Source organism: Bos indicus x Bos taurus, unplaced genomic scaffold, assembly GCF_003369695.1.
Source record: "Bos indicus x Bos taurus breed Angus x Brahman F1 hybrid unplaced genomic scaffold, Bos_hybrid_MaternalHap_v2.0 tig00478993_arrow_arrow_obj, whole genome shotgun sequence".
Taxonomy (NCBI): domain Eukaryota; kingdom Metazoa; phylum Chordata; class Mammalia; order Artiodactyla; family Bovidae; genus Bos; species Bos indicus x Bos taurus.
The window spans coordinates 9,131-29,688 of NW_020868244.1; the positions used below are offsets into that span (position 1 = coordinate 9,131).

At 52.6% G+C, this 20,558-nt stretch overlaps 1 protein-coding gene and 1 long non-coding RNA gene across 9 annotated transcripts; both read left to right on the top strand.

Annotated features, from left to right (window-relative positions):
* The first annotated feature begins 4,536 nt into the window (after positions 1-4,536).
* LOC113889426 (putative SEC14-like protein 6) lies at positions 4,537-14,128 on the top strand. Of its 8 annotated transcripts, none has more exons than XM_027536088.1 (12): positions 4,539-4,718; positions 6,561-6,807; positions 6,937-7,012; positions 7,745-7,788; positions 8,764-8,823; positions 8,916-9,104; positions 9,420-9,515; positions 10,901-10,961; positions 11,079-11,162; positions 12,876-12,982; positions 13,057-13,196; positions 13,289-13,746. In XM_027536088.1, exons 4-12 carry the CDS (start codon positions 7,777-7,779, stop codon positions 13,629-13,631), a joined length of 1,092 nt encoding a protein of 363 aa, XP_027391889.1. In that variant the 5' UTR covers positions 4,539-4,718; positions 6,561-6,807; positions 6,937-7,012; positions 7,745-7,776; the 3' UTR covers positions 13,632-13,746. The 8 variants fall into 8 exon arrangements, with proteins under 8 accessions (XP_027391888.1, XP_027391892.1, XP_027391883.1 ...); XM_027536089.1 differs by having other exon boundaries at positions 4,539-4,676; XM_027536085.1 differs by lacking the exon at positions 6,561-6,807 and having other exon boundaries at positions 4,548-4,718; positions 13,289-13,458; positions 13,653-14,128.
* Positions 9,522-10,270, top strand: LOC113889427. Its single transcript, XR_003510259.1, has 2 exons — positions 9,522-9,940; positions 10,107-10,270. It is a non-coding gene; the product is annotated as an uncharacterized LOC113889427 (long non-coding RNA).
* Positions 14,129-20,558: the final 6,430 nt, after the last annotated feature.

Sequence of the window (20,558 nt, forward strand, 5' to 3'; positions counted from 1 at the left end):
CCAGGCCAGTGCCTGACACACAGTCAGCTCTTAATAAATGTTGAAAGACAGAGGAAAGGGTCCAGTGATTAGGATTCCACACTTCCATGGCAGTGGCGTGGGTGCAAATCTTGGGACTAAGATCCTGCAGGCTGCATGGTCGAGAAAAAGGAAAATAGGGAGAAAAATGGGAAGGATGAGAAGAAAGGAGGTAGGGAGAAGGTCAAAAAGAGGGAGAGAAAATAGGGCAGCGGGAAGAGAAGGAGCTATTTCACACTTGAGGGCCTACTCCACACCTGTCCTAACTGACCTGGTCCTTATCCCTGCGGAGGCTAACACCTTAGCCAAGGTACAGGAGTGCAGGGCTGGTTTCCTTAGCAGAGAACTTACATGACCCTGGGGGGGGCCCAGTCAGGGGGCGAGTTGAGGCAGGGAGTCTGAAGAGGGGGTGCCTCTCGGCAGCCACAGGCACCAGAGACCCATATAAGAACCGAAAAGGGAGAGGCGGCCCCTTCCAGCTTCCCTTGCCATCACTTCTTTCACATCAGATCAGATCAGTCGCTCAGTCGTGTCCGACTCTTTGCGACCCCATGAATCGCAGCACGCCAGGCCTCCCCGTCCATCACCAACTCCCGGAGGTCACTCAGGCTCACGTCCATCGAGTCAGTGATGCCATCCAGCCATCTCATCCTCTGTCGTCCCCTTCTCCTCTTGTCCCCAATCCCTCCCAGCATCAGAGTCTTTTCCAATGAGTCAACTCTTCACATGAGGTGGCCAAAGTACTGGAGTTTCAGCTTTAGCATCATTCCTTCCAAAGAAATCCCAGGGCTGATCTCCTTCAGAATGGACTGGTTGGATCTCCTTGCAGTCCAAGGGACTCTCAAGAGTCTTCTCCAACACCACAGGTCAAAAGCATCCATTCTTCGGCGCTCAGCCTTCTTCACAGTCCAACTCTCACATCCATACATGACCACAGGAAAAACCATAGCCTTGACTAGATGAACCTTTGTTGGCAAAGTAATGTCTCTGCTTTTGAATATGCTATCTAGGTTGGTCATAAGTTTCCTTCCAAGGAATAAGCGTCTTTTAATTTCATGGCTGCAGTCACCATCTGCAGTGATTTTGGAGCCCAGAAAAATAAAGTCTGACACTGTTTCCACTGTTTCCCCATCTATTTCCCATGAAGTGATGGGACCGGATGCCATGATCTTTGTTTTCTGAATGTTGAGCTTTAAGCCAACTTTTTCACTCTCCACTTTCACCTTCATTAAGAGGCTTTTCAGTTCCTCTACACTTTCTGCCATAAGGGTGGTGTCATCTGCATATCTGCGGTTATTGATATTTCTCCCGGCAATCTTGATTCCAGCTGGTGTTTCTTGCAGTCCAGCGTTTCTCATGATGTACTCTGCATATAGGTTAAATAAACAGGGTGACAATATACAGCCTTGACGTACTCCTTTTCCTATTTGGAACCAGTCTGTTGTGCCATGTCCAGTTCTAACTGTTGCTTCCTGACCTGCATACAAATTTCTCAAGAGGCAGATCAGGTGGTCTGGTATTCCCATCTCTTTCAGAATTTTCCACAGTTTATTGTGATCCACACAGTCAAAGGCTTTGGCATAGTCAATAAAGCAGAAATAGATGCTTTTCTGGAACTCTCTTGCTTTTTCCATGATCCAGCGGATGTTGGCAATTTGATCTCTGGTTCCTCTGCCTTTTCTAAAACCAGCTTGAACATCAGGAAGTTCACGGTTCACATATTGCTGAAGCCTGGCTTGGAGAATTTTAAGCATTACTTTACTAGTGTGTGAGATGAGTGCAATTGTGCGGTAGTTTAAGCATTCTTTGGCATTGCCTTTCTTTGGGATTGGAATGAAAACTGACCTTTTCCAGTCTTGTGGCCACTGCTGAGTTTTCCATATTTGCTGGCATATTGAGTGCAGCACTTTCACAGCATCATCTTTCAGGATTTGGAATAGCTCAACTGGAATTCTATCACCTCCACTAGCTTTGTTCGTAGTGATGCTTTCTAAGGCCCACTTGACTTCACATTCCAGGATGTCTGGCTCTAGGTGAGTAATCACACCATGGTGATTATCTGGGTCTGGTGATGATCTGGTGAAGATCTTTTTTGTACAGTTCTTCTGTGTATTCTTGCCATCTCTTCTTAATATCTTCTGCTTCTGTTAGGTCCATACCATTTCTGTCCTTTATCAAGCCCATCTTTGCATGAAATGTTCCTTTGGTATCTCTGGTTTTCTTGAAGAGATCTCTAGTCTTTCCCATTCTGTTGTTTTCCTCTATTTCTTTGCATTGATCGCTGAAGAAGGCTTTCTTATCTCTTCTTGCTATTCTTTGGACCTCTGCATTCAGATGTTTATATCTTTCCTTTTCTGCTTTGCTTTTTGCTTCTCTTCTTTTCACAGCTATTTGTAAGGCCTCCCCAGACAGCCATTTTGCTTTTTTGCATTTCTTTTCCATGGGGATGGTCTTGATCCCTGTCTCCTGTACAATGTCACGAACCTCCATCCACAGCTCATCAGGCACTCTATCTATCAGATCTAGGCCCTTAAATCTATTTCTCACTTCCACTGTATAATCATAAGAGATTTGAATGGTTTAGTGGTTTTCCCCACTTTCTTCAATTTAAGTCTGAATTTGGCAAGAAGGAGTTCATGGTCTGAGCCACAGTCAGCTCCTGGTCTTGTTTTTGCTGAGTGGAGATAGAGCTTCTCCATCTTTGGCTGCAAAGAATATAATCAATCTGATTTCGGTGTTGACCATCTGGTGATGTCCGTGTGTAGAGTCTTCTCTTGTCTTGTTGGAAGAGGGTGTTAGTTATGACCAGTGCATTTTCTTGGCAAAACTCTCTTAGTCTTTGCCCTGCTTCATTCCGTATTCCAAGGCCAAATTTGCCTGTTCCTCCAGGTGTTTCTTGACTTCCTACTTTTGCATTCCAGTCCCCTATAATGAAAAGGACATCTTTTTGGGGTGTTAGTTCTAAAAGGTCATGTAGGTCTTCATAGAACCGTTCAACTTCAGCTTCTTCAGCATTACTCTTTGGGGCATAGACTTGGATTACTGTGATACTGAATGGTTTGCCTTGGAAACGAACAGAGATCATTCTGTCATTTTTGAGATTGCATCCAAGTACTGCATTTCAGATCCTTTTGTTGACCATGATGGCTACTCCATTTCTTCTGAGGGATTCCTGCCCGCAGTAGTAGATATAATGGTCATCTGAGTTAAATTCACCCATTCCAGACCATTTCAGTTTGCTGATTCCTAGAATGTCGACGTTCACTTTTGCCATCTCTTGTGTGACCACTTCCAATTTGCCCTGATTCATGGACCTGACATTCCAGGTTCCTATGCAATATTGCTGTTTACAGCATCGGACCTTGCTTCTATTACCAGTCACATCCACAGCTGGGTATTGTTTTTGCTTTGGCTCCGTCCCTTCATTCTTTCTGGAGTTATTTCTCCATTGATCTCCAGTAGCATATTGGGCACCTACTGACCTGGGGAGTTTCTCTTTCAGTATCCTATCATTTTGCCTTTTCATACTGTTCATGGGGCTCTCAAGGCAAGAATACTGAAGTGGTTTGCCATTCCCCTCTCCAGTGGACCACATTCTGTCAGTTCTCTCCACCATGACACGCCCACCTTGGGTCGCCCCACGGGCATGGCTTAGTTTCATTGAGTTAGACAAGGCTGTGGTCCTAGTGTGATTAGATTGACTAGTTTTCTGTGAGTATGGTTTCAGTGTGTCTGCCCTCTGATGCCCTCTTGCAACACCTACCATCTTACTTGGGTTTCTCTTACCTTGGGCGTGGGGTATCTCTTCACGGCTGCTCCAGCAAAGCGCAGCCAATGATCCTTACCTTGGACGAGGGGTATCTCCTCACCACCGCCCTTCCTGACCTTCAACGTAGGATAGCTCCTCTAGGCCTTTGGCAAGCTCTTATTGAGCACCTGCTGTGTACACTGTGGGAATGCTTGTCTCAGACAAGTACCTAAGGCGTGCAGGTCCCATGCACACACGAGCCCCCCGTGTCCTGGTTTTGGGCTCTGGCTTTCTTGTCCGGAGCTGGGGCAGCTGACTAGCCAGGAGTCCGCTGTCACCCCTCACCCGAGGCCAGGTGTGACCCAGCTCCAGGCGACACATCCACCTGCTGGATCTGGGCCTGGGAAGTTCTCTCCTCTCCCCTGAAGCCTCGTGCCCTCAAGGCTGTGATGAGTCACGGGCAGTTGCTCCAGACACATGGGGCGGCCACTGGAGCCTGGGTCACACAGTGAGGTTCCAGGCCTCTGTCGGGGGTGAGTGGTGCCCTTCCTGGCTCAAGGAGGCTCCTGCTGGGAACACAGGAGCTGGGGGTGGGGGCCCGGAGGCAGGGTGGAGAGCAGCCCCTGGGTGTGTAACGACAGGCGGTGTCACCTTTCAACATGCTGTGGGGCAAGTTTCGCTGCCCTTGTTTCACAGAGGAGGATGTGAATCCAGGCCAGTCAAGGGTCAGTGCCCTAGGCACCTGGTAAGGAATGACCTCGGCCAGGAAGAGAGGACAGGCCTGGCAGGAAGGGGTGGGGCCAGCAGCTCAGTAGAAGACAGGAGAGCCTGCAGGGAGACACACAGTGGGGCCTGCACTCAGGACCAGGGAGCCGGACCCCACACCGCCGTGGGCAGCATGAGTGGGCAGGTGGGTGACCTGAGCCCCTCGCAGGAGAGGGCGCTGGCCCAGGTGAGTGTGGCAGGGGGTGGGGGAGGGGAGAGTCCTACACGGGCCTCAGTTTCTCCTAATGCCCCAGGGGCCCCTGATTCCCTCTGAGCTCTGTACCCCCAGGTCTCTTCCCAACTCTGAGGGTCTTGGAGGCCAGTGTCAGCACCAGCGCTATCCGATAGAAACATAACGTGAACCACAACTGCAGGCCACCTTTGTCACTTCAAAGTGTCTAACAGCCACATTACAAAAGGGAAAAGAAACAAGTGACATCAATTTTGATAATATATTTTGCTCATTTACTTTTGGCCGGATCGTAGGGTCTTAGTTGCCGGACCAGGAACTGGGCCTCGGCGGTGAAAGCCATGTCCCAACCACTGCACTGCAGGGGAATTCCCTGTAATATATTTAACCCGATAGAGCCAAGTTGTTATCGTTGCAACAACGATATGTAATCAATATGTAATCAATTGCCACAACCTGTAATCAGTAAAAAAGGGTCGCTGAGATGTTTTTGCTACTGTCTTCAGAATCCTGCGTGTATCTCAGACTCACGGCAGATCTTGATTTAGACTGGCCACGTCTCAGACATTAGTGGCCACTCCATTGGGCCCCACAGGTGAGCGCTGCTGGGGTGGCAGGTCCCAGCCTTAGCTATGATCTGGGGGACGCAGGAACAGGCACGCGTCCTTTCTAGCTCGTTGGGGTCTTTCCCTCGGGCTTGAACACGGCAAGTGAGGGCTCCAGGCACAGTCGCTCACCTCAGTAGCATGGAGGGAGGCCCTGAATCCTGCCGTTGAAGAATTCTACATCTGAAAGAGGGCAGATTCCAGCTAGGCTGGGAGAATAAGTCCTCTTACAAGACAACTGGGGTCAAGGATTAGGTCCAGGGGCCTCTCTGGCCGTCCTGTGGTTGGGACTCGGCGCTTTCACTGCCAAGGGCCCGGGTTAGATCCCTGGTCCAGGAACGAGGGTCCCACAAGCCCCGTGGCTCACCAAAACAAACAAACAGAATTAGGTGCAGATCTTGGCAGAGCAGGTCACGTGAGCCTCAGATTCCTCCCTTGGGCGGGGGATGGGTGTACTAGCGGTATGATTAGCTCAGGGCCAAAGACTCTCTTGTGCTTCTTTCCTTCTTTAAACATATGTTAAACAAAATTCTTTCTTTGTCTGCGCGGGTTCTTAGTTGTGGCATGCTCGGTCTTTGCTGCAGCCTGTGAGATCTCCTTCTCTGACCAGGGATCAAACCCAGGTCCCCTGCGCTGGGAGCTTGGAGTCTTATCCACTGGACCACGAGGGAAACCCCTTCCTTGTGTTTCTGAGGACAGAGGTTATCAGCTCATTTGGGGCTGGGGGGCCCAGAGCTAGTTCTTTGACCCTCCTATTTGGAGTCGAAGGAGACTGAAATGCAGGAAGAGGAGAATGACTCGGGCCAGACGGCACTGGGACTGCTGAGTCCTGGTCCAGGTCCATGAGCCCCCAGAGCTGGCTCTGTCTCAGAGTCGTGACATTCACACAGAAGTGGCACCCTCAGCCCCTGGAGAGGGCTGGGGCCCAGCTAAACTGCCCCATCGTCTCCGGGGGCCTGTCTGCAGAGGGTCTTCTCAGGTTGGGTGGAGTCACCCCTCATTCAGGCCTGGATGATGCGGTGTGGATCAAACACACCATTTGCCTCTTGCTGTGTGACGCTGGGCAAATTGCTCCACCTCTCTGAGCCTAGATTCCATGTCACCTACCCTCCCACCTGAATTGACCTGGGGGCTCCCTGAGGGTGGAGAGCTGGGCCCTTAGGAGGACCCACCCTGCCCCCATGGGTGTCAGGGAAGAGTCAGCCCTCTAAATCTCATTTATTCCACATTTCAGGGACTTCCCTGGCAGGTGCAGAGGTTGGGACTCTGCAATCTCACTACTGAGGGCCTGGGCTCAATCCCTGGTTGGGAACTACGATCTCACGAGCCTCATGGTGCAGCCAAAATAAAAAAGGAAAAGAAAACAAAAATCTGCATCTCATCCTCTCTTTGGGCAACTGGTTCATCATCACTGTCCCATTTCGCAAAGGGAGGAAGGGAACTGTCGTGACTTGGCCCAGGCCTCGGCTCCCCCAGCACAGGTGGGCCCCCTTTACTCAGACACCCCGTTGCCCGCGGGCTCTGCAGGCCTGTGGCACCGGCCTGTCCCCTGCGGCCGTCGGGTACCGTGCGGCCCTGCCCACCCGGGTCTCTCCCCGCTCTGCCCTCAGTTCCGGGAGAACGTGCAGGATATCCTGGCCGTCCTGCCCAGCACCGACGACTACTTCCTGCTCCGCTGGCTCCGAGGTGAGCACGGACCGTAACATGAGATGAAGGTCAAGGGCATACGAGGCCTCTCTTGTTGTGTCACAAGTTGCTGCAAATCACAGGCACTGGAAGGAACCGCAAATATGTATTATCTGTGTACACAGTTTCTGTGTACAATTTTAGTTTCTAACTGAGTAAGTATCAACAGATATAACCTAAAAGACAAAACTTCATTGGCATCCTCAATGATGTGTGAGTGGAAGAGGCTCTTGATTTACATAATTCCTGGCTCTGTGATTCCACCAGATACAGAGGGTCTGATCTCTTCAGGGTTTTAGAGCATTAGGAAAAGAACCCTGGGCACAGCATGGTCCCCAGGGCCCTGACGGTGGCCATGGATGTGGCAGGGACTCCACATGCTATTTCTCTGGACACCTTCTCTTCCTAGCTTCCTCTTGGGTAGTGCCTTCTTTCTCTACTGCCACCACCATGGCCCACCCAGGGGCACACCCACTGCTATCAGCCCAGGGAATCAGGGAGGCAGGAGATAAGGGGGCCGGGGGCCCCTCCCAGCCCCCGGGTAGCCACAGCCTGACCCTTCCAAGGCAGCCCCCAGCACTGGGCACCCAGAGCCTTCTTCCCTGAGCTCTTTGACTCTTCCAAGCACCTCTGAGTGGACAGTACCCCAGAGGCCAATAACCCACCGAGGGGCACAAGCTAGGATCACTGCCCCCAGGAGTCCACAACCACCACCCTATCTCCTCCTTGCAGCTCGGAGCTTTGACCTGAAGAAATCAGAGGCCATGCTGCGGAAGGTGAGGGCAACACCTGCCCGGCCCCGTTTCCTGCCCTTTGTGGCAGCTTAGCTCCCGGGCCAGGGATTGAACGCGGGCCTTCAGCCATGAAAGCCCGGACTCCTAACCACTGGACTGCCAGGAATTCCGTCTTTTCTTCTTTCCATCCTTCTTCCTTCCTTCTTTCTTTCCCTCTTCCCTTCCTTCCTTACTTTCTTGCAACGACCATTTATTGCACCTCAAAGTGGAGCCTCGCTGCTTCTCGCACTGGGGAGAGTGCAGTGGTGGAAAGAGAGAGAAAAGAAACCAGATCAATAAATAGACAAGGCAATTTCTGAGAGTGGAAATTGCAGCCAAGACAGTAAGGCAGAAAGAAGTGAGGGAGGGCAGGAAGGCCTTCCTTGCCGAAGGGCGATGTGTTGGCCCCAGCACGAATGCCCAAAAGGAGGCAGCCGTGTGATGACTGGAGACAGGGCAGAGCCGTGCAAAGGCCCTGAGGTGCGGGCGAGCTGGAGAAACCCAGGCGCACAGGAGGTTGTGCCCTAGAGAGAAAGGGGAGAGATACAGCTGAGTGGGTGGCCCAGGCCCATCCCCGGGGACCCAGCAGGCCACCTAGGGAGTCTAGGCTTTTGACTAAGGGTGACCGGCAGCTGGGGTTAGGGTTAGGGTTAGTCTGACCCTGCTTGTGGGGCTCCCTGGAAAGCCACGTGGGGACAGGAGCCTGGGGACCAGGAGGGATGACTCAGGGAGAGGCAGCTACGGATGCGGGCTTCACGTGGTCCCTTCTGAGTGTTTCTGTCCTCATCCGTGTCCGACCCCGTCTCCTCCGTCCCCCTTGCATCCCCACCCTCAGTTCTGGGTCCATGGAGCCCGGGATGCCCTGGCGGGCCCTCAGTGGTTGCCGGCAGCGGGGCCTGGCCTGGCATCCCTGGGTCCCCGCAGACCCTTTGGCTCAGGAGGGGTCTTCAGCTGCGCCCCACCCTCCCTTGTCTCTAGCACATGAAGTTCCGGAAGCAACAAGATCTGGACAACATCCTCGCGTGGCAGCCCTCAGAGGTGAGCCCCCAGCGCCCTGCCCGCCCCAGACCCCGGCTCTCCATCAAACCCACCCCCACCGCCCAGCCCTGCTCTCTTGTGCATCCATCCAGGTGGTCAGGCTGTACGAGCCCAGTGGCTTCTGCGGCCACGACAGGGAGGGTAGCCCCGTCTGGTACCACATCATCAGGGGCCTGGATCTCAAGGGCCTCCTCCTCTCTGTCTCCAAACAAGAGCTGCTCAGATTCAACTTCTGGAGCCTGGAGCTGCTCCTGCGAGACTGTGAGCAGCAGAGCCAGAAGGTGGGGGTCCCAGGGCCCCCCATCCCCCTGGGCCGCCGAAATCTGGCCCCCTCCAAGACAGCCCCCAGCACTGGGCACCTGCCTCCCTGAGCTCCTCGGCTCCTCCCAGCACCTCCGAGTAGACACGGTTCGGGTGACCTGCCTTCCCAGGGGCAGACGATGGGAGGGTGCCCCTCGGGACGGCCCTGTCTCCCTGCACTTGGCTTCCTGGCATGAAACCTCCACGCCAGCATGAGCCAGGCCCAGCCCTACTTCCTGTGGGCTGTGGGGGGCACAGACCCTCCTGGGGTCTCACCTCTCAGCATTCCTTTGCAGTTGGGGAAGAAAGTGGAGAAAATCTCGACTGTTTTTGATTTCGAGGGGCTGAGCCTGAGACATTTGTGGAAGCCAGGAGTGGAGCTTGTCCAGGAGGTGAGGGAGCCCTACCCAGGGGGCTGGGTGTCCCCTCGCCTGGGTCTCTGCCCCTCGCTTGCTGGTGTGGGCTGTGTGTGGGGAGGTTCTCTGACTCCACCCACAGTTTTGCGGCTCTTTTTTTTTCTTTTTTAAATATTTATGTATTTATTTATTTTGGCTGTCAGATCTTTGTGGAGCACAGACTTCTCTCTGGTTGAGGCTTGTGGGATCTTAGTTCCTTGACCAGGGATCCAACCCACGCTCCCTCCAGTGGAGGGTGGATTCCTGACCCACTGGACCATCACGGAAGACCCTGCAGGGATCCTTTCAAACCCGAAGTCTCTTAGGGCTGTGCCAAGCCACAGCCATCACCTCAGCATCACCACCGCATGTCCGGGAGGTCACAACAGCAGGGCTTGGTCCCCAGGCTGGTCAGGGTCCCCGTGGGTATCCCTTCCCCTCTTATACTCCCTCCCCGCTCACCCTCTCTTACCTGGGAGGGGGCTGGGAGCAAGTCATCTTCAGGGGTCCTGAGGAAGGAAGGGAGACCCTGATAAGGTCTGCCTCCGCCGGGGCAGCTAGCCTGCCTTTTCTTTCTGCTCAATCCAGGATAGCAGAGAACCTAAAAATTTTAACATTTCAAGAACCACCACGAGCGACTTCCCGGGCGGTCCAGTGGTTAAGGTTCCACGCTTCCACTGCAAGGAGCACAGGTTCAATCCCTGGTTGGGAAACTAATCCCATAAACTGTGCGCCGAGGTCCAAAAAAAAAAGAAGCACCATGAAAACATAATAAATTGAGAGCACCAGACTCCAAAGGCCACGTATATTCCCTTGATGTGAAATACCCAGATTAGGTAAATCCATAAGAGACAGAAAGCACGCTGGTAGTCAACCAGGGCTGCAGGGAGTGGGGAAGGGTGACTGCTAGGGTTCGGGGTTCCTTCCGGCGTGGTGAGAATATTCTGCAACTAGACGGTGCTGATGGTTACACAGCCTGGTGAGTACACTGAGCCACTGAACTCTACACTGTGAAAGGGTGACATTTATGGGATGTAAATTACATTCCAATTACAAAAAAAAAGCCATGCCTTGCCACGTTGAATGTTTCTTATCCTGGAAGCATTTTGTTCCCAAAGCCACATAGAGGGGAACCTTCCAGGGACCTGACTGAGGGGGATTTTTTTGGTCTGCAGGAGGTGGGGTCATCCCCTGGAAATCTGTCAAGAATTTGCACTCATGGCTTCGGGGGGCGTGTCTGAGACGGGGACCCAACAAACCGGACAGGGGGAGTTCCTCTTGTCTGGGAGGCTTTTGGGGTGTCTGGAGAGGCCTCAGGGGCCTTAAGGGGGCGGCATTTAGGCACCTGCATCTCGTGCATTGACCTGAGTTTGACCCTACAGTTTTTCTCAGCACTTGAGGCAAACTACCCTGAGATTTTGAAGAATTTAATTGTTGTGAAAGGTGAGTGAAGCAGTTCCGCATATGCATAAGTGGGGCTGGGGGGCGGTGCACGGGACAGGGAGGCAACGAGGCAGGGAAAGGAGACCCCAGGAAACCCTGAAACGGTGCCTGTCTCAGCCCCCAAGCTCTTCCCGGTGGCCTTCAACCTGATCAAGCCGTACATCACTGAGGAGACGCGCAGGAAGGTGCTGATCCTTGGAGGTGAGTGGGCAGCTCCTTTGCAGCTCCAGAACCTGGTCTGAGGGTGGCTCCTCCGCAGACCTGAGGGTTCCCGAACGCAAGGGCACCAGGCTCGGGAACACAGCTGCTCTGGGGGACCCACTCCCTTAGGCAGCAACTGTTGAGGCCAATGTGTCCACCTGCCAGAGGGCTGAGGGGCCAGGAGGGCTCTGAGAGACCCCAGAGGCAGCCCATGTGAGGGCCCCCAATTCTGGATTGAGAGATGTGAATCTGAGGGATGACTTTGTCTGTTATGAGCTGCAGGTGGGCTGAGTCACCAGCTCTGTCTGGGTCTCAGGTTCCTCAGGCTTCCCTGTAAAATGGGGAGCATAAGAGGCAGGTTTTTCAAATCACACACGTGCTCAGCTGCTCAGTCGTGTCCAACTCTTTGCGACTCCCTGCGCTATAACCTGTCAGGCTCCTCTGTCCATGGGATTCCCCAGGCAAGAATACTGGAGTGGGGTGCCATTTCCTTCTCCAGGAGATGTTCTGGACCGAGGGATTGAACCCCCGTCTCCTGCATTGGCAGGCGGATTCTTTACAACTCACCTGTGAGTTGTTCTTTACAACACCACCTGTGAGCTGCAAGTGGGCTGAGTCACCGGCTCTGAGTCTCAGATTCCTCAGTTTCCCCCCATAAAATGGGGAGAAAAAGATGCAGGTTTTCCAAATTACATACCTGATAACATTTGGAAATTTAGAAAAATATAGAAATATATCAAGAAGAAAGAGTAAATCCTGTCTCTCAAGGAACTATTATTAACATGTACTATCTTTTCAAAGAAATTCATTTTAAAAAAATGGGTTCATGCCACGTTATACTCTTTTAGAACCTACCTTTTTCACATACCATGTGATAAACTTTATTTCATTTTGGTAAAGTCCAAAATTTAGGTTTGTTTTTTTTTTTTTTACCATTAGGGAAGAGTGAGGTGTGAAGATGCTTATAGATGAATCTTTGTACACATCTTAATTTTTTTCCATAAAATAATAGCCTAGAAATGAAGAGTTCTTTTCCCTTAAAGAGAATGCACGGGAAGTCTGTTTCATTTCTGTGTCCACACTGCCCCAGGGCATGCTGGGAGTTCACCTCTGCCTCCTCCCACTTTGCTCCCATAATGCTCTCACTCCTTTGTGGACCAACCTTGGCTTGTCAGAGCACTGTTGGGGGAGGAGGGCTGATACACCCTCCCCCCAGTTCTGAGAGTGCTGGAGCTGCAGGAGCTGAGGGCAGGGACTGACTGGAAGGCTGAGTTCAGTCTCCGAGGGAAAGGGAAGCCCAGGGTAGACAAGCCCCTGCTCAGCCTCACGCTCCAGGAGACACTGATCTGAGTCCCTGCAAAGATGGTGGTCCAGTGGTTAGACTCAGCGCTTTTATTGCCGAGGTCCCGGGTTCGATCCCTGGTCAGGGAACTAAGATCCCACAAACTACGTGGCATGGTCAAAAAAAAAAAAAAAAAAAAGATGCCTCATGGTCCAACACCTGGACGGATAGGGGTACCAGGGCTGAAGGGGCAGGAACTGGTCACACAGACACTGTGGACCTAGATCTTCTTGGCTTCTGTCCTGGAGGCGCTGAGAGTATGTGGGAGGTAGGGGGAGGCTGTCATATGGACAGGACGGCCCTGGACTTGGCCCCACTTCCCTCTGTTGAGCCCCCGATCCCCCCACAGAGCCCCACTTTTGTCCCCACAGGCAACTGGAAGCAAGAGTTGCTGAAATTCATCAGCCCCGACCAGCTGCCCGTGGAGTTTGGGGGGACCATGACCGACCCCGATGGCAACCCCAAGTGCCTGACCAAGGTCCGGTGCCCAGAGGACGGGGAGGGAGGGGAGATGGCCGTGGTGCGGTGCCCGCTCACCACCCTCGCCTGCAGATCAACTACGGGGGTGACGTGCCCCAGCATTACTTCCTGCGCAACCACGTGAGGGTGCAGTACGACCACCAGGCGACCGTGGGCCGGGGCTCCTCCCTGCAGGTGGACAACGAGATCCTGTTCCCGGGCTGCGTGCTCAGGTGGGCACGGCGCCCCCCACACACACCTGGTGTGGTCGGGAGGGGCCCGGAGCCCAGGCAGGTGGCGGTCAGTGGGGCCCTGTCCCCTGCAGGTGGCAGTTTGGGTCGGACGGAGGGGACATAGGCTTCGGGGTTTTCCTGAAGACCAAGATGGGGGAGCGGCAGCGGGCCGCGGAGATGACGGAGGTGCTGGCCAGCCAGCGCTACAACGCCCACATGGTGCCCGAGGACGGGAGCCTCACCTGCACGGAAGCCGGCGTCTGTGAGTGTTGGCAGGGATGGCTCCTCCTGGACCTGGGCGTGGGGGGCAGGTGCACTGCGTGCATCAGGTCCCACCAGGTAGGGGCCCTGGCTCCGGGCTCTCGGGTGTGGCAGTGGCACCCAGGTCTAGTACCTGCACAGGAGGGCGAGGTCCCAGGTGGGCGTCCTCTCTGAATGTCCGTCCCGCCGACGCAGACGTCCTGAGGTTTGACAACACCTACAGCCTGATCCACCCCAAGCACATCAGCTACACCGTGGAGGTGCTGCTCCCGGACCAAACCTCCCTGGAGAAGATAGAGAATTCTAGACAAGCCTCGCGGCTCCCACACCCTCCTCTGTGGCCTCTAGGTCCGCAGTGAGCTCACAGCCTTCCCTAGCCAGACTGCCCTCCAAGCTCCCCAGGAACGGGGATCCTACCGAGCTGGTCCCAGCCCATCTGTCACAGTGGGTCTGCATCTTTGGAACTGCGGGACTGTGGCAGCCAGCAGAGCAACAGAAACTCTCCAGCCCCTGTGATTCAAGCTCAGAGAAAACTCGAGGCCCCTTTTCTACCAACCGATACTGAGTTGGGAGTTCCCGTTCTGAAATACATCGTGTTAAAACAAAAAAATGTGCAGGGCTTCCCTGATGGCTCAGTGGTAAAGAATCTGCTTGCCAAAGAGGGAGACATAGGTTTGATCCCAGACCCGGGAAGCTCCCACATGCCGCAGAGCAGCTGAATCCGTGCACCGCAGCTACTGAGCCTGCGCTCTGGAGTTCAGGGGCCGCAACTACTGAAGCGTGAGCCCCCGAGAGCCAGTGCTCCGCAAGAGAGCCCACCACAACCGGAGGCTAAGCACCGCAACCAGGGAGTGGCCTTCCGCTCGCTGCGACTGGAGGATAGCCCACGCACAGCAGTGAAGACCCAGCACAGCCAAAAGTAAATAAATAAATACTTTAAAAAAGAAAGAAAATGTGAAATATAATATGACCGACAGAACTGGAAACAATTGCCATTTAAAAGATAATGCATTACTCATAGTTCCCAAGAGGAGAGGGCATGGATGCCACAGGGGATCACCCGGAGAAACGGTGGGTGGGCGTGGGTGGGAGGGGGGTGGTCATGAGGTGGAAGGAGGGGGAGGACCTGCAGGCAAAAGCCTTTGTTATGGTTTCCCCGGAAGGAATGGGTGAGGCGGGGTCAGCAGGCCTAGAATGGGCTATTTTGGGTGATTTCCTCAGGCTCTGGGGTCAAGGGGTTGTCCCATTTGTCTGGAACCTGGTTCTGGGTACCAGTTGCCCTGAGTTTGAGCCTGATGCAGGAGGAGGCTGGAGTGTGGGCTCCGTATTTGAAAAGCACACTCGTGGGCAAGACTCTCTCTTGTTGTTCAGTCGCTCAGTCGTGGCCAACTCTTTGCGACCCCACGGACTGCAGCTCGTCAGGCTTCCCTGTCCTTCACTATCCCTCGGAGCTTGCTCAGACTCACGTTCAACAAGTCAATGATGCCATCCAACTGTCTCATCCTCTATCGCCCCCTTCCCTTCCTGCCCTCAGTCTTTCCCAGCATCAAGGTCTTTGACTCTCTCTCTAGGAACTGGCTATCCCTGGGAGGGGTGGTCCCTCCAGGGTCAACAAAGCCCCAGGTGTCAAAGCATCAGAACACAGAAAATAGGAGACGTGATTAATACACTTGCCTAGCAAGCAGCTGTGCCGCTGCCCCTCTGAATGCACATTCCTTCCCCATCGAGAAAGAAGTCTTGGCTCACACGCTCCCCTTCCTACTGTGAGGGTATCTAAGAATTGGTTCACCTGCTCAGCCTCCATCCTCTCAGGGACTCCCCTGCTGGTCCAGTGGCTAAGACTCCAGCTCCGAATGCAGGGTGCCTGGGTTCGATCCCTGGTCAGGGAACTAGATCCCTCATGCTGCAGCTGACGTCCCTGCGTCACAACCAAGACCGGATGCAGTTAAAAAATAAATAAATAAAAAAGAAAGAAATTGCATTTTGTTTCAGCAGAGTTGAGTTCAGTTTATGCCAGTCTCTCTTCCCTATTTCGATAGCTAATGCTTAATAAAATCCATCTTTACCTCTTTAACTAGCGTTTGACTTTGTTCATCTTTGACACTACCCAGCCAGACACGGTTGGTACAGGAAGTGTCCACCCTTGTGGAAAGCTCTACTGAGCAGTGTGTACATCGTGGGGTGTACGAGGTGGCCTTCTGAGGAGAGGAACACCAGAGACAAACTGAGCCTTCATCTCAGAAGTCATCCTCCAGAGAGCCCCACCAGTGAGGCAGGGTAGAGAGAAATGGGACCAATGATCAATAAAAATGGGAAAGCATAGAAAGATATTTGAGAAGAAGGAAAGGGCCATTCTAAGTTGTAAACGAACAAACCATGAATAAAAAGTGTAAACTTTCAAAGTCTGATCGAGGTAACAAGTGAACTTGAGCTATTGATAGTAAATTCAGCCTGATACCATCAGTTCAGGCTTTAATCACCTTGGGAGAAACCCCCAGATATATGCCACCCAATCCAGAGTTAATTGGCCAATAACTCAAAGCTTTGATACCAAGAAATATCTAAAACATTTTACTTTTCCATTTGGATCTATGGAGATTTAAAGTTCCAACACAACAGTGGAAAACGAATATTGAAATTTAAAGATGTCAAAGAATACAGTTGTAACCCAAGGACTACACCAAAGGAAGGTACGGAGACAAATACATGGTTGCTGTTGCGTCCTAAGTCGTGTCCAAGCCTTTTGCGACCCCATGAACTGTAGCCCGTCGGGCTCCCCTGTCCATGGGATTTCCCAGGCATGAATACTGGAGTGGATCGCCATTTCGTTTTCCAGGCGCTCGTCCCGACTCAGGGCCTGAACCTGCATCTGCTATATTGGCAGGTCTAATACCTGCCAAAGGTATTCTCTGGACACCAGAGAAGCCCAGGAAACAAGTATAAGAAAGAATCAATAAAGTAGTTTCAATGGGATGTCTCTAGAACAAGCTTAAATAAAACTGTAGTAACAATTTTTGGATTCACTGGGTTTCTGTGTTTGCTCTTTGGGTATTTGAAGTGCTCAAAACCATCAGCTGTAATGAATTTGTAGTTTACAGGTAGGGTATAATTCCCATGGATCAGACACGGAGTAGCTCTTTGATGATTCCCCAAGTGAGGTTGTGACAGAGCTCTGGTTTGGTACAGAGTCCAGGCTCTGACCTGCCCCAGCTCACTGTTCGCTCCCCGACGCTCCCTTCCCACCTCCACCGTAAATTTGTGCAATAGCGTCCTGACCAGTGTTTCTTCTCTGAACATTTGCCCTGGCCAGGCCACCCTTCACACCAGGCCACCCTTCAATCCACGCCCAAGGTTATCTTCCTGCCGCAGGAGGAATCACATCCATGTTTTCTTTGAAAAGCTTCAAAGGCCACCGCCCACTCTGACAGCTCATAGGCATAGTCCCGAGCGTGGCCTGACCTCAGTCTTTTGAGCCCCCTGCCCTTGGAGTATCCCTCTTCCCTTTTGCCTCTGGAGGCTTCTTTATGCAAACCCCTCCATCCAGAACATCTTCCTCCTATTCCTGTCTTAGAGGCCCAACTCAAATACCACCTCCTCTGGGGGACATTCCAAGACCTCCAGAGCAGTGGTCTTGCTCAGACTTCTATTAGAACCCTCTATCTTCAGGCAGCCAGGACAGATATTGGTTAAGGATACAGGACTTGGGTGCAAATAAGGGTTCAAACCCTGGTTCTGGCTCTTACCAGCCTGTGAGGCTCAGTCTGGCACATGTGAAATGGGCACGTGGATCCAAAGATGAGCAGCAAATATGACCCATGCCTTCACGGGGCTGACAGTTAAGGGGCTGAATCAGATGTCAAACCAAGCCATGTCTACTGAGAGCAAGTCTCTGCAACAGAGGAGCAGGGGTCTGCCTGAGCATTTAGGAGATGGGAAGGAGACGGGGAGGCACGAATAGGCAGTATGGGAGGAGGAGGGAAGGGAAGTGAGCTCAAGTCAGAAGGAATGGCGTGTGCAAAGGCCCTGTAGCAGGAGGTAGCAGCAGGGGGAGACAGGTAGCTCCACACACACCCTATTTGGTCATTTGTGGTTTGGAAAGGCCAGGTCCCTCTTGTCTTTTGTAGGAGAAGAAAGACAGGCATCCAATTATGGCCCCTGATCCGCCTCTTTCCCTGGTCCCAGGTCTTTGGGGGTCGTGGGTCAGAATCCCCTTGGCCACCTCTCTCTCTCCCAGGCTCTTGTGGCCATCTCCGTGTCTAGGGTATAGATGATCCTGGGGGTATGGTCATGTAAGGTCCTGTCTTTCCTGGGGTCACCCCGAATTGGTTGGAGGAGCCAAGGAGACACTCCCCCAGCTGCCCTAGAGCCTAATCTCCATTTCCCAGGCAGGCCCAGGTGTGAGGCCGCCCTAACCTGGGCATCTGAGTCAGGTGGACCTTCTCTCTCAATCCCCCCACCTAGGGTGACCCAAGCCAAGCCCTACATCCCTGGAGGAACATCCAGCGGCATTTGCCCAGCCTAGACATCCACAGAATGGGGTCAGTTTAGCCGTGATGGGGGAAGACTGGGCAGGAGCTCCTGGCAGAGCTGATCTCATGCCAACAAATGGAGATGGCCTTCACCGCACGGGCTTCCCTTCAGTTAGCAGGTTACAGGTGTGAATGAGGACTGCGAGCAGGGCCCCTGAGAGATGTCAGGAATTTTAGGAGCAGCTGGGAGGTGGGAGGGAGAGATTCCGCCGTGAGTGGGCAGGGAGGTCAGGGATCGGGGTCACATACCGTGACACTGCCGTCATCATAGCCCGGCTTCTGGGCCCATGGGTCAGGAGCACCAAGGAAATGAGCCAAGTTTCAGAAAGTGGGAGGAGACAGCACATTACATAAGAGGGGATCCAGCTGCCTGGTGCCCAGATGGGTAGAATGGAAGTCCTCTATGCCCAGTGATGGCTCAGGCTCGGGACAGGACACCTGTACTGCGTGGGAAAAACAGGGACTCAACGTTGACCTGGAACCATCCTCGGCAGACAGAGGCTTAGCAGCTGGCCCTGCACCAACTGTCTAGATTCCAATCCTGGCTTTGCTGCTTGCCGAGTGTGAGACCTGGCGGGGAGGGGTTTGGTTTCAGTTTTCTCACCCATAAGTGGGAACAGTCGTAGGACCAACCTTAGAATGTGTCTGGAGAATCAGATGAGACGATGCTGGACTGTCCATACGGCAACCACTGTCCACCTGTGTTAATTGGCTCGACTACCTCCACAGAGCACCCAAACCGAGAGGCTCCAGCAGGAGGCTTATTGTCTCATAGGTCTGGAGGCTAGAAGGCCGGGATCAAGGGGCCGGGAGGCTTGGTTCCCTTTGAGGACGGGGGGGGGGGGGGGGGAATCTATGCTCTGCTTCTCCCCTAGCTTCTGGCGGTTTGCTGGCTGTCTTTGGTGTTGTGCGGCTCATATATAGAAGCATTGCCCCAACCCCCCCCCTTCATCTTCACGTGGCCTCCTCCCTGTCGGCATGGATGTACCCAAATTCCCCCTTTTCATAAGGACATTAGTCATGGTGGATTAGGGGCCCACCCCACTCCACTCTGACCTCATTTTAACTAATTACATCTGTAAGGACCCTGTTTCTTAGATGCTGGGAATTAGGATTTCAATGTATGAATTGGGGGGCGGACACAATGCAGTCCGTAACGCCACAAGTGGGGAGTTCCCTGGCAGTGCAGTGGTTAGGACTTCTCGCTTTCACTGCCACGGGCCCGGGTTCAATCTCTGACTAGGGGACTAAGACCCTGCAAGCTGTGAGACGTGACCAATAAAACCAAACCAAAACAGACAGGGGCTTCTCTGATAGCTCAGTGGTAAAGATTCTGCCTGCCAATGCAGGAGACATGGGTTTGATCCCCCATCCGGGAAGATCCCTTATGCCTCAGAGCAACTGGGCCTGTGTTCTAGAGCCTGGGGGCAGCAATGACTGAGCCCACATGCCTGCCCCCTAGAGTCTGAGCTCAGCGTCAAGAGAAGCCCCCGCAACGAGAAACCCCCGCACTGCAATGAAGAGTAGCCCCGCTCGCCGCAACTAGAGCAAAGCCCACGCAGCAAGGAAGACCTAGCACAGCCAAAAAGAAATAAATACATGAATGAAAATGTAAAAACAAGCAAACAGAACACCGTATGTGGCGGGTCCAGCATTTGAAATGAGGCTGGTTGGAGTTGAAATGTGCCACCCAAAACGAAGGCTGGACTTCAAAGACTTGATCCAAAGAAAAAAAAGAATGCACGATCAGCTCAGTTCAGGCACTCAGTCGTGTCTGACTCTTTGCAACCCCATGGTCTGCAGCACACCAGGCTTCCCTGTCCATCACCAACTCCCAGAGCTTGCTCAAACTCATGCCCATCATGCTGGTGATGCCATCCAACCACCTCATCCTCTGTCGTCCCCTTCTCCTCCCGCCTTCAATCTTTCCCAGCATCAGGGTCTTTTCCAATGAGTCAGTTCTGCACATCAGGTGGCCAAAGTATTGGAGTTTCAGCATCAGTCCTTCCAATGAATATTCAGGACTGATTTCCTTTAGGATGGACTGGCTGGATCTCCTTGCAGTCCAAGGGACTCTCAAGAGTCTTCTCCAACACGGCAGTTCAAAACATCAATTCTTCAGTGCTCAGCTTTCTTTATAGTCCAACTCTCACATCCGTACATGACTACTGGGAAAACCATAACTTTGACTAGATGGACCTTTGTTGGTAGAGTAATGTCTCTGCCTTTTAAAAGCTGTCTAGATTGGTCATAGTTTTTCTTCCAAGGAGCAAGCGTCTTTTAATTTCATGGCTGCAGTCACTATCCGCAGTGATTTTGGAGCCCCCCAAAATAAAGTCTGTCACTGTTTCCATTGTTTCCCCATCTATTTGCCATGAAGTTAAGTGATGGGACCCAATGCCATGATCTTAGTTTTCTGAACGTTGAGCGTTAAGCCAACTTTTTCACTTTCGTCTTTCACTTTCATCAAGAAGCTCTTTAGTTCTTTGATTTCTCTCACTATTAACTTATTGATTAAATAATGATTTCATTTATTAAGCATATCGATTATACACCAAAATGATAATACTTC